This window comes from Neoarius graeffei, chromosome 6 (assembly GCF_027579695.1).
Source record: "Neoarius graeffei isolate fNeoGra1 chromosome 6, fNeoGra1.pri, whole genome shotgun sequence".
NCBI classification, from domain to species: Eukaryota; Metazoa; Chordata; class Actinopteri; order Siluriformes; family Ariidae; genus Neoarius; species Neoarius graeffei.
The window spans coordinates 70664508-70681168 of record NC_083574.1 but is presented as its reverse complement, the minus strand read 5'-3'; the positions used below and the strand labels follow the sequence as shown (position 1 = coordinate 70681168).

The window sequence follows — 16661 nt, the reverse complement described above, 5'->3', positions numbered from 1 at the left end:
TTTGCCAAGCCAATTTGCTTCAAGAAAACCCCAAACTACCACTCTCAGCTGAAAGGAAATTGGTTTGGATGGTCAGAAACAACCTGGGAACCACCATGGCACAGCCCGGCCATGAACTGGAAGCCGATGGATTACTGTCTACAGGTCAGATCACCATGGACTAAGAGGCTGCTATCCAAGAAATAATATCCAAGATATTGCTACTGAGGCAAGCATATCCTGCGGAGAAATCAGACGGTTGGTCCACTCATTCTCCATTTACTGCTCGGCTCAGGCAATTACTAAAACCTGGGATGGGACGTCACCGGTTTTAGCAACAACTGCGGGGAGGTCACTGCCCAAGCGATAATGTGTCACGTCACATCCTGGGTTTTAGCAACAACCTCACACTCAAGGAGAACTGGTGCAACTGAACTTTCTTTCCTTTTCTTGTAGTTTTCTTTTCCTTTAATTGTTGGTACTGCACCCGCTTTCAATACAGGCTTATAGCCAATGCTCCTCAACTGATCAGAGGTTTTGTATGAGTCTTCAGTAAAATGTGCAGAGCAGAGGAGAGACCAATTCGTAGGCACCCAATGTGCCCGTGAACTTCTTGCAAAAAACATCCAAATCTTTGCAGTTTGAACACTCTTGGGCCATGAATGCAACATAAATCAACCTTTTGTCGTGTTGCTGCACCCGCCAGCAACACATCTATGTGACATGGCGATAAATTAGCTCAAAATGGAAGCTCGAAGTTGCAGTCAGCTCTGTGTTTTAGTATAGCAAAAATGGCGAGGAGACCGATAGCCTTCCTGCAGTGACGTCACAGATGTCAAGGTCATTCACTCAGACTGCTACCTATATGAATCATTTTAAATCGTAAAAATGACTATATTAGAGTTAATGCTTATAACTATTCCGATGTCATTCTTGAGGGCTCAAGGCATTTATAAACAAAAAGTGAGGCCATGGTCCTGCGTATCTCCTTTAACTAATGACAATCCAGAGCAAAGGCCAGGGAGCAGACGAACAGGTTAAACCGACTGTCTGGTAGCTGCACAAAGTCGTCATTCAGGGTCCACTATATCGAGACTGTGTCTGTTCCCAAAGCTAAACAAAAAAGTAAAAATACTCAGTTTGTTCTAGTAACCTAATTAATATAAAATTGGATCATACTGACAGTACAGCCACTGCCAGCACCTTTGATCTAAAGGCAAGACTACAGTGCCTTGCAAAAGTATTCATACCCCTTGAACTTTTTCACATTTTTCCACCTTACAACCACAAACTTAAAAGTTGTTTATTGAGATTTTATGTGATAGACCAACACAGAGTAGCACATAATTGTGAAGTGAAACGAAAATGATAAATGGTCTTCAAAATTTTAAACAAATAAAAATCTGAAAAATGTGGTGTGCATTAGTATTCAGCCCCCTGTCCTCTGATACCTCTAAATAAAATCCAGTGCAATCAATTGCCTTCAGAAGTCATCTAATTAGTTAATGGAGTCCTACTGTGTGTAATTTACTCTCAGCATAAGGCAGCTGGGCCATAGAAGGTTCACGCTGCACGCTACACGTTCACGTGAAGAACCGGACCCTGGGCCATTAAACTTCATGCTTGGATGTTCACGTGTTGCGTCTGTTCTACTTTGACCGCAATATGGACTCTTCGGATGACGACGATTGCCTCATTCTGCTTTTACTGAGACAGAGGAAGAGAAAAAGGAACAGAATTTGGAGCCGAGAACACTTCCTTCTGAGAGAAACCCGTGGTGAATTTCACCGAACATTCTATAATCTGCTTGACAATCCCGATGAAGAACTATTTTTCAATTATACCATTCAATTATATTTTTTCTGAAGTTTTCCCCTGAAAGCATAGAGTTATCTCCCTAGACCCGTTCTGATTGGCTGGCGCGGCGGTGACCGCATGCATTGACTGGAATTTCCATCTTCACGCCTAGAAAAAAGTGTGCATGTTCATTTCACGCTTCACGCGTGAAGTGTGCAGCGTGCAGCGTGAACGCCGTTCTATGGCCCAGAGCAAGTCATGCTACGTTTGTCCACTTTTCTTTACACGCGTGTAGCGTGTAGTGTGCAGCATGCAGCGTGCAGCGTGAACCTTCTATGGCCCAGCTGCCTAAATACACTTGTTCTGTGAAGGCCTCAGTGGTTAGAGGACACTGAAGAACAAACAGCATCATGAAGACCAAAGAACTCACCAGACAGGTCAGGGATAAAGTTCTGGAGAAGTTTAAAGCAGGGTTAGGTTATACAAAAATATCCCAAGCAGCACTGTTCAATCCATCATTCAAAAATGGAAAAAGTATGGCACAACTGCAAACCTGCCAAGACATGGCCATCCACCTAAACTGACAGAGCAAGCAAGGAGAGCACTGGTCAGAGAAGCAGCCAAGAGGCCCATGATCACTCTGGAGGAGCTGCAGAAATCCACAGCTCAGGTGGGAGAATCTGTGAACAGGACAACTATAAGTCGTACACTCCACAAATCTGGCCTCTTGGGAAGAGTGGCAAGAAGAAAGCCATTGTTGAAAGACAGGCATAAGAAGCCATGTAGGGGACACAGCAAACATGGGGAAGAAGGTGCTTTGGTCAGATGAAACCAAAGTTGAACTTTTTGGCCTAAATGCAAAGCGCTATGTGTGGCGGAAAACTAACACTGCTCATCACCCTGCACACACCATCCCCACTGTGAAACATGGTGGTGGCAGCATCATGCTATGGGGATGCTTTTATTCAGCAGGGACAGGGAAGCTTGTCAGAGTTGATGGGAAGATGGACGGAGCTAAATACAGGACAATCCTGGAAGAAAACCTGTTGGAGGCTGCAAAAGACTTGAAACTGGGAAGGAGATTCACCTTCCAGCAAGACAAGGACCCTAAACATACAGCCAGAGCTACAATGGAATGGTTTAGATCAAATAATATCCATGTGTTAGAATGGCCCAGTCAAAGTCCAGACCCAAATCCCATTGAGCATCTGTGGCAAGACTTGAAAATTGCTGTTCACAGACGCTCTCCATCCAATCTGGCCGAGCTTGAGCTATTTTGCAAAGAAGAATGGGCAAAATTTTCAGTGTCTAGATGTGCAAAGCTGGTAGAGACATACCACAAAAGACTTGCAGCTGTAATTGCAGCAAAAGGTGGCTCTACAAAGTATTGACGCAGGGGGGCTGAATACTAATGCACATCACATTTTTCAGATTTTTATTCGTTTAAAATTTTGAAGACCATTTATCATTTTCGTTTCACTTCACAATTATGTGTTACTCTGTCACATAAAATCTCAATAAACAACTTTTAAAGTTTGTGGTTGAAAGGTGGAAAAATGTGAAAAAGTTCAAGGGGTATGAATACTTTTTCAAGGCACTGCAAGTCCCTAAGTCAGCATGTCAGCTATGAATCTGAGTGAATTCAGGTATTGTTCATCTCCAAAAGGCCACTCCAAAATCCACCAGAATGCAGGAAATCACATCAACCAAATCCAAAAATTACCATGGGGTACTCCCCCAGAAATGTATTTTTTTCACAGTCCGGTTTCCATCAAATCCTGCGCTCTGATTGGCTGGCGAGCTGGTCCGTATCCTATGGTACGGACCCCGGTTACATGACTCCCTCGTTCACAACAACAAACAGTCGCAATTTTTGTCAACGTTTATTTTCGCATTTCTCAGGAGAACAGCATTACTTTTACAGCATGGATAGTGATAACGACAGTCTTCACAGCAAAAGTGAGTTTTACTACCCTGAGGAAGACAAAAAAAAAAAGTTTCAGGAGAAAGCTAAAAACCTGTAACTTGCTAGCGCCGAGCAAAAACATGGCTGAATCCTGAATGACTCAAATTTTGTATAAATAGGGGACTACATAGGCGGCAAAACGTAGTTTTTTTTTCCTGCCATGGAAGTGCACTTGTATACCGAGGAGGAAGCAATTTGCATTACAGCCATGAATGAGGATTCAAAATGGCGGCTCGGCTTGGTTTTCCCTTTCGGGCGCTCTCGTTTCCTGTTAGAATTTGGTAAAGCAAAAAGTAAAATATATTATTTACCAGCTTAAGGTCGGTCCGTATGGTGAAATACCGTGACCTCGGCCTTGAATACTGACCTTGGCCCAGAGGGCCTCGCTCAGTACTTTCAAGACCTCGGTTACGGTATTTCACGATACGGGCCTCCCAGCTGGTAAATAACGTATAAATTTCCCCAAGGGTGGACCCTCCCTGAAATGAATTTTGTCAGGTTGGGATGGCTGCATAAGTTATAACACCTATCCTGTTTTAGGGACATTCTACCGAATGGGTGCCATTTGCTTGTTGTACCACTCCCAAATTAAACTTAATTTGTTATATCTTTTCAACACTGATTATAATAACACATACTTAACTATTCAAAATGTGTATTGGCAGTGTAGGAAATGGGTGCCCGCCCCACCTCCCGTCGCGGTCAGTTTGCAGCAAGGGCGGAATGAATTTATAAGTTGCCAGCCCCACGGGCGGTCCCTCTTTGAGGGGGTTCATCGTTCTCTCGATATTTCATCATATTGAAGGACTTTTCAAGACATTTTCACTAGATTCCGTTGGTTTGTTTACCGACGCGGGCGCGGCCATATTGTTTTCGCTTAGAAATGAAACGAGCGCTCCGATTGGCTGTTACTTCGGAGGTTCAGCCAATCAGAGAGCTCGATACACACAGCTCAGCGAAATCCACCCCAAGTCTCATCTATGTCTGTGACTTTGAAAAACAGCATCCTACCACATGAGTTTTGTCAAAATATCACATAAAATTGATTGTTAATTGTTCCAAATATCTGAAAATGTTGTATGACTATCTTGGGATAAAACCACCTGAACCAAAGACCTCTCAAAAACGAAAACAAACTGAAGAGAGAAAGAAAGCACAACAAAAATATGATAAAGATAAGAGAAGGAGAACTGTTGTGGACCGTTGGAAGCAAGAGTTTGACTGGCTGGTATCCGATGACAACAAAAACTATCTACTGTAAGGTGTGTAGAGCTGCATATGGGCCCTTGTCTAAACGAAAAACCCCAGACAGACTTAGGAAATATGCCAATGGAGCTTTTGTCACTGGTTCCATCAATCTGAAGCATGATGGTTTGGCTGATCTCAAGCAACATAGGTCACATATACATTTATATACATAAACACCAGTAATAAATCATAAAACTAAATTGAATATATGAAATTACATGCATGATACAACATTACATGCATTGCCTCTTTTACAGTTTTTCAAAAATTATGTGATATTACGGCGGATTATAGTTGAAATTGGGGCAGGCAACTTTTGAGCAGGGCAGGCAACTTTTCAGAGTTGCCTGCCCTGTGGTCTGGCTGATATCTTCCATGAATTTCCTACACTGGTATTGGTCAACCTCAGGCTACGTTATTTATTTATTTTTTTACAAGGTTTGGAAGTCAAAGATGGCTGCATACTCTTTATATAAGTAACAGGACTGAAAGTAACAGGACTGAGTTTTTAGCCTAGGATTAGCTAATACATGGAATTAAGCCACATGGGGTCATCGCTAATAGCATGACCACACTTAGCACATTCTAGTGATTTACCAAAAATCTATATTTTTAAAGTAAACAAATATCATCTAAGAAATAATTTAAGTAACAGCACAGTATGTTGACATTGACCTTATCAGTCAAAGTTAAAAAAAAATCATCAAATGTACAGAAAAGTAAATGAAAGAACTAACTTTTGGTCTTCCCATGGCCTTCAGAAGACACAACTGATGTAACTTCCTGTTGAGCATGTGATTTATGGAATGTTCCAAATTTGTCAGATGGGGTAATATGTTTGGGTAACAGGACTGAGTGAAAATCCAGGGACACGACTAAAATGTGTATTTTAACTAAGATATTGTGGATTTCTTATGAAAAAAATATATTTAAACCATGGATAGGATACGGAGTCACACAACAGTGCAAAAGAAATACTGTTTCTGAAGGATTTTAATCATAGTATTTCATAGTTAAGTATAGAGTGCAGGGACAGGTAACATGCTATTTTTCAGTGTTTTAGGTAGTTTTTATTAATCCTTACAATTATATCTCAAAGGAATACGCCACCCCCAAGTGAAATTGAGTCAGTCCCTAGAGTTGGATGAGTGAGCCAAAGCGTTTTGTAGCCAACCCAGCCATTGTCCTGATCTGGAAACGTCCCGGTTAGCTTAGCGTAGTCGCTGTAATCCAGCGTGTCCAGATAGCATTGTCGTTGCAAAAGTGAATCAAATAACTCAAGATTTTTTATAATTATTTCTCATGACCTGTACATTCACATCGAGTACACATCAATGCAAATTAACACGAAGGGATTTTCTAGACCAATTTATATCTGGGACTATTTTCGGCCACAGCACAGGCAAAGCACCGCTGCAGGCGCAAAGACACCACGCAGCACCACAACTTCCATCAATACACCAGTGTTACCAGGGAAACCAGGGTTTTCAGGTGCTGCGTGGTGTCTTTGCGCCTGCAGCAGTGCTTTGCCTGTGCTGTGGCCGAAAATAGTTCCAGATATAAACTGGTCTAGTAAATCCCTTCGTGTTAATTTGCATTGATATGTGTACTCGATGTGAATGTACAGGTCATGAGAAATAATTATAAAAAATCTTGAGTTATTTGATTCACTTTTGCAACGACAATGCTATCTGGACATGCCGGATTACAGCGACTACGCTAAGCTAACCGGGACGTTTCCAGATCAGGACAATGGCTGGGTCGGCTACAAAACGCTTTGGCTCACTCATCCAACTCTAGGGACTGCAGGGACTGACTCAATTTCACTTGGGGGTGGCGTATTCCTTTAAATTTGAAATCAGATCAATGTGCAGGACATCCTGCGTAATAAGGAAATGTATTTTAAAGTACATTTTTACATATAATTTTCTAGGGACGGAAATGGCACCGATTCGGTGGAATGGCTCTTTAATGAGAGTCAACCCACAATCAATGAAGTCAAATCAGTTTTAGTTGAGCAAGTCGGTAACGGTATTTCTTACTTTCACCATAAATTTTTTATTTATATGACTTTGGTCTATAGCTGTCAAAGGCCTCGGCCTTAAAACCAGCGTCATGGTCTGATCGTGTGCTGGTATAAATTTACCATGCGCAGACCGATTTTTTTCCCGGTCAACTTCCAGGAAGTCTAAATTTATCATTTCTTGCTGCGATTTTGTACCAAGCATTTAACGCGAATTGTGACTACAATTGTGAGATTTGATTATCAGTAGACAAGCTGTTGAATATGGATGAGGAAACAATCATTTCCCAGTCACAAAATGAAGATCAGCAAAACACACAGTCCAAAGAGGCACGAGACCAGCGATTCGCCATTTTCAAAAGAAAGATGACCCAACTTACCTTCTCCCTACAAACTGGAAAATACTCCAGTGACACTGACAAGAAAGACCACCGAAACATCAGAAATCAGTCGAAGAAGCATGTTTGGGATGAAGACAGTAAGTGCACATACGTCACTTTGTTTACTTTTTCTGGCAGTGTAATTTTACCGAATTTCATGGCCATGTTTTGATTTTACACAGTCCATCCGTGCAACCTGGGCCCATAGTTTACCATAGAGACAATTGAAAACTGAATGTTATTGATTTTCCCCATTGTTACCAAATGTTAAGACCCAAGTGGAGTTGTTTGCTATTTCGTTTTCAAAATAAAACATTTGGTTGTTCATTGCTTCAGACATTCAAATATTGATTGTTTAGAATGAGACTGAAATTGATTTTAATGTTTGTGTTTCCTTGTTGGTGGAAATGACAATTTACTGCATTACTATGATGTATAATGTGTACATATAAATACAGAAATAGATTGTGTACATTCAAATGTTGTGCTATTGTGTAAATAGTGTATATGTGTAGTGTTGTTTTATTGTGTGAATGAACAGATATTTTTTGTTAATTTCTGTCAGAAGGTGCTCCAATTTTTTTTTTTTTAACATTTTCCCTTTTACTTTAGAGAAAGATATTTTTACAATCTTTTTCAGATTTATAATGTGTAGATAATGTGGTTTTGTATTGTGTGAATGGTTTGGATTGAATTTTATTAGTACATGTGTAAATAAAGTTAATAAAGTTGTTCAAAACACTTTACAGTCTGACTTTGTTCTTTCATATATATTTAAACAAATCAATATTCATGAAGATAAAGTTCATCATTCCTGGCTGCTGGCTGGTCCTGATCAGCCTACTTAGTGCATAAACTGGAACTAAAACACGGGTCATTCATTCATCAAGATAAAGTGAAAATAATTTACTTGTGGATCAAGTATGAACGTAAATCCCATATCATATTGGGCTGGTAAATTCTGACTAGGTCCAATGACAGCAGTCTAATTATACCAGGTTGGTAAATTTGACAGGATAACTATATTACAATCATGATGAGTCTCACTCAAACAAATCAATATTCATCAAGATAAAGTGAAAATAACAGATTTATGATCATACTTGATCCACAAATAAATCATATTGGGCTGGTAAATTCTGACTAGGCCCAATGACAGCAGTCTAATTATACCAAGTTGGTAAATTTGAGAGAATAAGGGCCAGTTTCAAAAAAAATTGTACCAATTACGGTAAAGAAATGGAAAAAAAAAGTGTCACTCTTTCTATAAATGTACAAAAAGATTGCCTATTGATTAAAATCAAGTCCTACTAATCAGCAAAGCTAGATTCCTATTATTTTTATTTAAAAAATTAATTTTTCTGAAATTGTGGCTTTCTTTACCGTTACCATACCAAAAAAGCTTTTATTATATTTCATCTGGTACACAATGACTTAAAATATTTTAAATTCAATTCTATTTGCCTATTTGGCCCGGAAATCTAGAGAAAAACAGACATTTATGCATGATTTTCTCTTTACCGTTACCAAAGTTTCTTTACCGTTATGAGGAAGGGTAACGGTAAAGAAAGTATATGGTAATGGTAAAGAGGTGTCTCATTCTCTTACAACACAGCATGACAGTTATGCTTTCAAATAATTGCTCATATTTCATCACTCAAACTTAATCAACAACTACAAATAGTTTCTATTTGATCACTGATGTCTATAAGATATGTGCATGACGGTAAAGAAAGTATATCTGTGTGACATGAGTAATTAATGAAATGTTTTGCTCACCTTTCAGCCTCCACTGCCTCAAAAAAATTCAAAATGGAGTCCCAACATCCTGGCACTTCAGGATGTCGAACAGCTCCCTCTTTAGCAAGCACTAGGAACTAATTATTTTCAAAATATTATTATTCTGGTGTTATTCTGGACTACTCTCTCTTTTGACTCACACATTAAAAGTATCACTAAAACAGCTTTTTTTCACCTGAAAAGTCTCTCCAAACTCCGTCCCTCCTTGACTTCATCTGCAGCTGAAACGCTTATACATACTTAATTTCGTTGTACTTGTTACAATGACAAATAAAAGGTATTCGTATTTTGTCACCTCAAGACTGGACTACTGCAATGCCCTGCTCAATGGCATCCCAGCCAAGCAACTAAATAGGCTGCAATATGTCCAAAACTCAGCCGCTAGGGTACTCACTCACACCAGGTCCTGGGATCATATCACTCCTATTCTATACAACCTGCACTGGCTCCCAGTTAAATACCGCATTCAGTACAAAATTATCTTACTTGTTTACAAATCCCTACATAACCTGGCCCCTCCCTATTTATCAAATCTCCTAACTCCATATCAGTTACCTTTAAATCTTCGCGCCACAGATGCCCACCTATTAGCAGTCCCTTACTCTCGGCTCTGCTCTATGGGTGACAGGGCTTTCAGTGTAAATGGCCCTAAGCTGTGGAATGCCCTGCCACTAGCATTGCGCCAATGCTCAACACTGTCCTTTTTCAAAAAACAGCTAAAAGCATCTCTTTAGCTTGGCCTTTTCTTTTTGATTTTTAATAACATTATTATTATTATTATTATTATTATTATTATTATTATTGATTTATTATTTTATTATTGTTATTTTGTTGTTTTGCTTTTTATTGTTTGTTTTTTACTGTTCAGTGTCCTTGGGTACCTTGAAAGGTGCTTATAAATAAAATGCATTATTATTATTAAAAATGTTTTTGGGTAACGGTAAAGAAACTAAAGTAACAATATTTTTTGAATTTATTAAAAAAAAAAAATCAGATAATGTACTCAATACTTTTGTTTAAACACCCAATTAGTTATTTTTGTGAAAAATAAAATTTACTCCTAAGTTCAAGAATGTAAGATATATTTATTAGTTTTTGCACTGGTAATGGTAAAGAAAAACAAATCACTTATTTTTCTTATTAAATAAGAAAAACTTCAGAATGAAAATTTAGAGAGGTTTTTATTGTCTATGCAGTTATGTGAATCATTTTTCAATTAAACCCCTCTGTTCTGATGAGAAACTGAAAAATAAGTGAAGACTACTACTTTACCGTAATAGGTACATTTTTTTGAAAATGGCCCATAATCACGAGGAGTCTTACTTAAAGGAAAACTCCGGAGTGAAATGCTTTTTAGGTCTATTTTCGCATTATTGGGAGTGCATACGTTGGGTTGCTATCACAATCATGTCAATCGGATGTGTTTTGAGAAAATTCGTTTTTTGAGATTTCAACCGGAAAGCGCTAACACGGCAGTGGTCGGGACATGTCTTTTTGCCGATACAAAACGCTAGTTTTAAAACCATTGCAAAGCTCAAAACAACATGACAGTTCTGTGGAAGTGACTGCAGGATTCCTACAAGCAAAACGAGTTGTCCCTGGCTCTGCATGTGCATGGATAGAGTGTGTAGAAGAGTAAATAAAAATCCAGCGACCTTACCTGCAGTTGGTCTTCTCCAGACGCCATCTTCATGGGACAGTCCGTAAAAGTCAAGTGCCGAGTGCAGAGCCCATACCGCTGGAAATGCACCATGGGCTCTGCACTCGGCACTCGACTTTTACGGACTGTCCACTCAAGATGGCGTCTGAGGAAGACCGACTGCAGGTAAGGTCGCTGGATTTTTATTTACTCTTCTACACACTATCCGTGCACTTTTAGAGCCAGACACACCTCGTTTAGTTTTGTAGGAACCCTCTACTCACTTCCACAGAACTGTCATGTTTTGAGCTTTGCAATGGTTTTAAAACTAGCATTTTGTATCGGCAAAAAGACATGCCCCGGCCACTGCCGTGTTAGTGCTTTCCGGTTGAAATCACAAAAAACTAAATTTTCTCAAAACACATCCGATTGACATGATTGTGATAGCAACCCAACGTATGCATTCCCAATAATGTCTGTGAAGATTCTCAGTCATCCAGGTACATAGTAATCTGTGGTTGGTAGAAGAGAGCAACTGGACTTGCATGAAGATTCTTTAAAACGTTTCACCTCTCATCCGAAAGGCTTCCTCAGTTCTGTCTGACTAATAGGGAGTATCAAGTATTTATCCTCTCATGGATCATCATAGAATCCGAATCAGAATTCTGATGGCTGCATTGTAGGTGGCTGATAAAAGATGTCTTAGACACCCGCCTTTGTTCAGTGATGGTCGTTCCAGGTTGACAAAAATGAACGATCCTCTCTGGCCAAGATGTCTGCCAGTTTTCTGGAAGTCCTCTCATACTCCCGCACCAGTCGAAGGGATCTCATCCCAAAGTGCGTAGAAACATGTCTGTGAAGATACTCAGTCATGGCAGACATCTTAGCCAGAGAGGATCGTTCATTTTTGTCAACCTGGAACGACCATCACTGAACAGAGGTGGGTGTCCAATACATCTTTTATCAGCCACCTACAATGCAGCCATCAGAATTCTGATTCGGATTCTATGATGATCCATGAGGGGATAAATACTGGATACTCCCTATTAGTCAGACAGAACGGAAGCCTTTCGGATGAGAGCTGAAACGTTTTCAAGAATCTTCAAGCAAGTCCAGTTGCTCTCTTCTACCAACCACAGATCACTCCCAATAATGCGAAAATAGACCTAAAAAGCATTTCACTCCAGAGTTTTCCTTTAAACAAATCAATATTCATCAAGGTAAAGTGTAAATAATTCAAGTATGAACATAAATCTCATTAGGCTGGTAAATTCAGACTAGGCCCAATTATACCAAGTTGGTAAATTTATACTGTGGTAAGGTTAGACTGTGGCTGCTACAGTTTAAATTTACCTGGTAAATTCAGACTGGTGGTAAATTCAGACCGTGATACCGGTTATCGCTGTGACGTCACGCACTCAGGGCTAAGTGGCTCAGCTCGAATGCAAACTTTTGAGAGTTGATTTTAACTCTCAAAAAATATATATTTGTTATTCCCATTTATGCAGCATACAAGAGTCAAGGATGGAGATACTATGCACTCAGAAATGTATTTAAAAACAAAGGTTCTGCGTATCTGCTTTAAGAATGTGCTGGAGGCTGAGCTAGCCCCTTCACTGCATCAGTTGCCCCCTAAAAATGAAAAGTTCCTCCGATCATGATGCATTTTTGTTTTTATGTTCCTTTTGGTAAGAAAACACACTGGGTGAAATATTTTGACAAAATTCAAAAGTTTAATGGTGGCACCAGGAGCTCAAAGTTATGGAAAAAGCTGCTATTTTATGACTTTTATGACAAAATTTCAATCACTCTTCATGAAACATTATGGCACCTGGGGCGGCACGGTGGTGTAGTGGTTAGCGCCGTCGCCTCACAATAAGAAGGTCCGGGTTCAAGCCCCGTGGCCGGCGAGGGCCTTTCTGTGTGGAGTTTGCATGTTCTCCCCGTGTCCACGTGGGTTTCCTCCGGGTGCTCCGGTTTCCCCCACAGTCCAAAGACATGCAGGTTAGGTTAACTGGTGACTCTAAATTGACCGTAGGTGTGAATGGTTGTCTGTGTCTATTACCCCTTTTCCACCAAATCAGTTCCAGGGCTGGTTCGGGGCCAGTGCTGGTGCTGGTTCACAACTCGTTCAACTTGCGAGCCAGCTGAGAACCAGTTTGCTTTTCCATAGCTCGCGGTGCTAAGCGGAGCCACGTCATTACGTCGCTGTATACGTCAGTTACGTCGCTACGTTTGCATAAACCTTGACGCAAATATCAAAGCAAAAACAACACGGAAGAAGCAGCAGCAGCAACAACAACAACAATAATAATAATAATGGATGACTTCGCATTTGTACAGCTGCTGCTTCTCGTCGCTTAAAAATGGCGATCTTTCGTGGTCTTGTTATTGTTGTTGGTCTTAACAACTCCACCCCCCCGCTGACGTAAGCAGTTCTTTCCTCTGGCCCAGCAGAGAGTTGGTGCTAGCCTGGAACCGTTTTTTCTGGCCCCAGAGCCAGTTCTTTGTCAGTGGAAACAGAAAACCCGGTTCCAAACTAAGCACTGGCCCCGAACCAGCCCTGGAACTGCTTTGGTGGAAAAGGGGCATATGTGTCAGCTCTGTGATGACCTGGCGACTTGTCCAGGGTGTACCCCGCCTTTCGCCCATAGTCAGCTGGGATAGACTCCAGCTTGCCTGCGACCCTGTAGAACAGGATAAAGCGACTAGAGATAATGAGATGAGATGAGATTATGGCACCTTATAGAGTATACCAAATATCTTAGATACACATTTTTAGTATGTATTCTAAATATATTATTATCAAGCACAGTTTGAGTTTTAGCTGTTCACTGAATCATTGTTCAACTACTTTTAAACAATACAAATGTATTATGAATCACATTAATGCTTCTCAATCCCTTGCAAAGGTTCTTAACATGATCTCTGGCTCACAAGAAATCAATAAATGGAGTCCAACATTGTGATTCAAACCTTACGCGAAAACATAAAATAAGCGGTTTTTGGCAAAAAATGAACCTCATGGTGCCACCATTAGACTTTTGAATGTGGTAAAAAAAATTTTGCAGGATGTCTTTATTGGTGAAAAGGAACACTCAAACAAAAATGCATCAGATTTCATGAAAGTGAGGGCAACTGATGCAGCCTAGCTTTCACACGAGTGTCTGTTGCAGCAGCTCTCTGCGGTAAACTCACTCACTCACCCAGGTTTGGAGTTGGGCAGACACTTGTTCCGTGCGGCTGCGCTGCTGTACCGCTCCAGCTGTTCTTTTAAATTGTTCTGAGGAAGTGCAGACATAGTGCGGGCAGCTATTAAACGTGCATGTTTAAAAAAAAAAATTCAGGGTAACTTTATAACAGAAAATGCTAAATAAGCAAACAAGATAATGCAGATAATTATACTAAACTACACGTGACAACTGGCTAGCTCACTCGCTAATCCGAATGCCGTTTGTGTTTGCTAACCGGCTACCGTTAAAACTTTTTTCCAACGCTGCAAACCTAAGATTCACTCCCGACAAATATAACCGTAATAGTCAATGTTAAAATTACAAAGACTGCCAGAATTTATGGGGAGGGAAAAAAAAAGCATCCATTGCAAAACAGCCCAAACAATAAGCGTAGCTATGCGTGCTATTTGCCCGGGTTTTTTTTGTTTTGGTTTTATTTGCGCATGCGCAAAAAACGTCACAGGAAACTTGAGTACCACAGAATGATGATGATGCCCTTTACTGTCACTAGTCACATGTACCAGCGAAATTAGCCGTCAACCTGTCCGTACATATACAACATACAATTGACATAGGGTAGACAGGACAGGAAGACAGGGATAAAGATAAAAAGGAAACACAACATAAGGAGAGAGAAGGGAAAAAAAAAAAGAAACACCCTCCCCCCCACTATGTTCCTGTCAGGAGTACAGTGAGGGAACATTAAAAAAAAAAGCTTTGCATAAGCACAACTACAACACAGGTACACTTTAAACACGGGACTTGGGGGGGGGGAATCAGGGGTAAGGGGAGGAGGTAATCCAGCACAAGCAAGCAGCCGTCCACTCCTGCAGCCATGAAGGCGCTGGTCACGCACCCGCTTGTCACACTGGGGGTAAAAATGGCGACCGCGGAGAGTTAGATAGGAATGCGAGGAATGAGAGTGTCTCCCAGCATTGACCTTCAGGGGGAAATGTTTTCTCAGCAACGGCCTAAACCAAGGCCGGTTCTGTCTCAGGGCGCCGAATGTCGATAAGATATGAATTGTTTGGTCTTTCCAGACGCAGTCTTTGCACGTCCTCGCTCGTCCATATCTGTCCATTCCGTCCGTTCTATTCAAATTGATCTCCGAAAAACGTATTCCTTGCAAAGCTGAAAGCTGCTCCGAGATAACAACCATTTTGTGGTTAAAGTTCTGAATGTCCACAGTCCAAGTACCAACAGCTTTGCCCACCACTCCAATCATATCGGGCAGCTTTGTGGGGCTTTGAACAGCTGTCACCGTTGTCTGATTTCCTCGATATACCAGGGCAATGCCTAATCCAATCAGCAAAAGTCCTGTAATCATGGTTCCGAATAGGTAGATATCTTCAATGTCCTCCACAGAAAGAATCGCCAGGCACACGACCCGCCACCACTCCCACACGTCCATCGTGTAACCAGCCGCAAACGTTCCGGCAGGACAAACGGGTTCCCCCAAACCCAAAACTGTGTCAATTTTGTTAGGAGACCAGTTTATCAATTCCATGCTTTTTTAATTTAAAAAGTAATGCAGGAAGAAACACAAATCCAGTGTACGATAATTGTCGTATTTGTACGATAATTTTTCCCTCTGTACGATGTACGATCAATAATGGGAAAAAAATCTGAAATGTACGATAATTTCAAAGTTTTCAGTTGGTTGTCCAAACACGCATCCCTCTCTCTCTCTGACCCCCAAGAATCATTTCGCAGGCTTTCCACTCAGGCGCCATCAAAAGACATACACAGAATGCACACACGTAACCACGTAAACACATACACGTAGCCATAGAAATGTATGCATCATTACCACACACAACTTTTGAGCCTAGCAGCTAAGCAAGAAGAGAGAAACTGTCGACAAAGAGACGTAAAAAGAAAAGTGTCTAAATGAGTTCAGAAAATTAAGGGGAGGATGAAAGTGGAGGAGCAAAGAGAAAGGCAGCATCTGAAGAGCAACGGAAAAGTAAGCACAGGCCACAGACTTACCGGACAGAGTGGGAGAAAGATCCTAAATTTTCCGGATGGCTAAAACCTGTGCTGGGAAATTATGCTAAGGCATATTGCCGTTGTTGCAACATTCAAATGGTAGCAGAGAGCACAGTTTTGAGAAACCATGAAAAGTCGAAGAAGCATTAAGAAAAAAAGAAAAATCTTGCACCATCTCAGAAGTCAATAGCACGCTGCCTACAAAAACCACCTGTAAAACAAAAATTAGACGAGGCTGTGAAGAGTGCAGAGATCAAGCTTTCAGGCTTCATGGCAGAGCACAATGTGGCTGTGAGAAATTCCGACCATTTGGTCTTAGTCTTAAAGGACATTTTCAAAGATTCACAAATTGCCCAAAACATGACCCTTGGACGCACGAAAACGACTGCCATAACAAAACATGTGATTGGTGATTATTATGCCGAGAGCCTTGCTGAAATTCGGAAAACTAAGAAATTTAGTGTGTTGATTGATGAGTCAACTGACATTGGCAATGTGAAAACACTGTGTGTCGTCGTGCGTGGCATCGGATGATGACAGCGACCTGGAGGTTGAAGTCGAATCTTTCTAGTCTTACGGTAATTGTGCATTTACTTTCTCTTTGTGT

At 40.7% G+C, this 16661-nt stretch overlaps 1 protein-coding gene across 2 annotated transcripts in view; it reads right to left on the bottom strand.

Moving 5' to 3' along the window:
• blm (BLM RecQ like helicase) overlaps positions 1-14500 on the bottom strand; it is a 102491-nt gene extending 87991 nt beyond the window's left edge. The window contains exon 1 of one of the 2 annotated variants that reach the window (XM_060924034.1): positions 14039-14500. In XM_060924034.1, coding sequence (XP_060780017.1) covers positions 14039-14133 — 95 coding nt within the window. In that variant the 5' untranslated portion in view covers positions 14134-14500. Of the gene's footprint in view, positions 1-9172; positions 9192-14038 lie in introns of those variants that run through there. The other variant, XM_060924037.1, reaches the window with a different exon arrangement.
• Positions 14501-16661: the final 2161 nt, after the last annotated feature.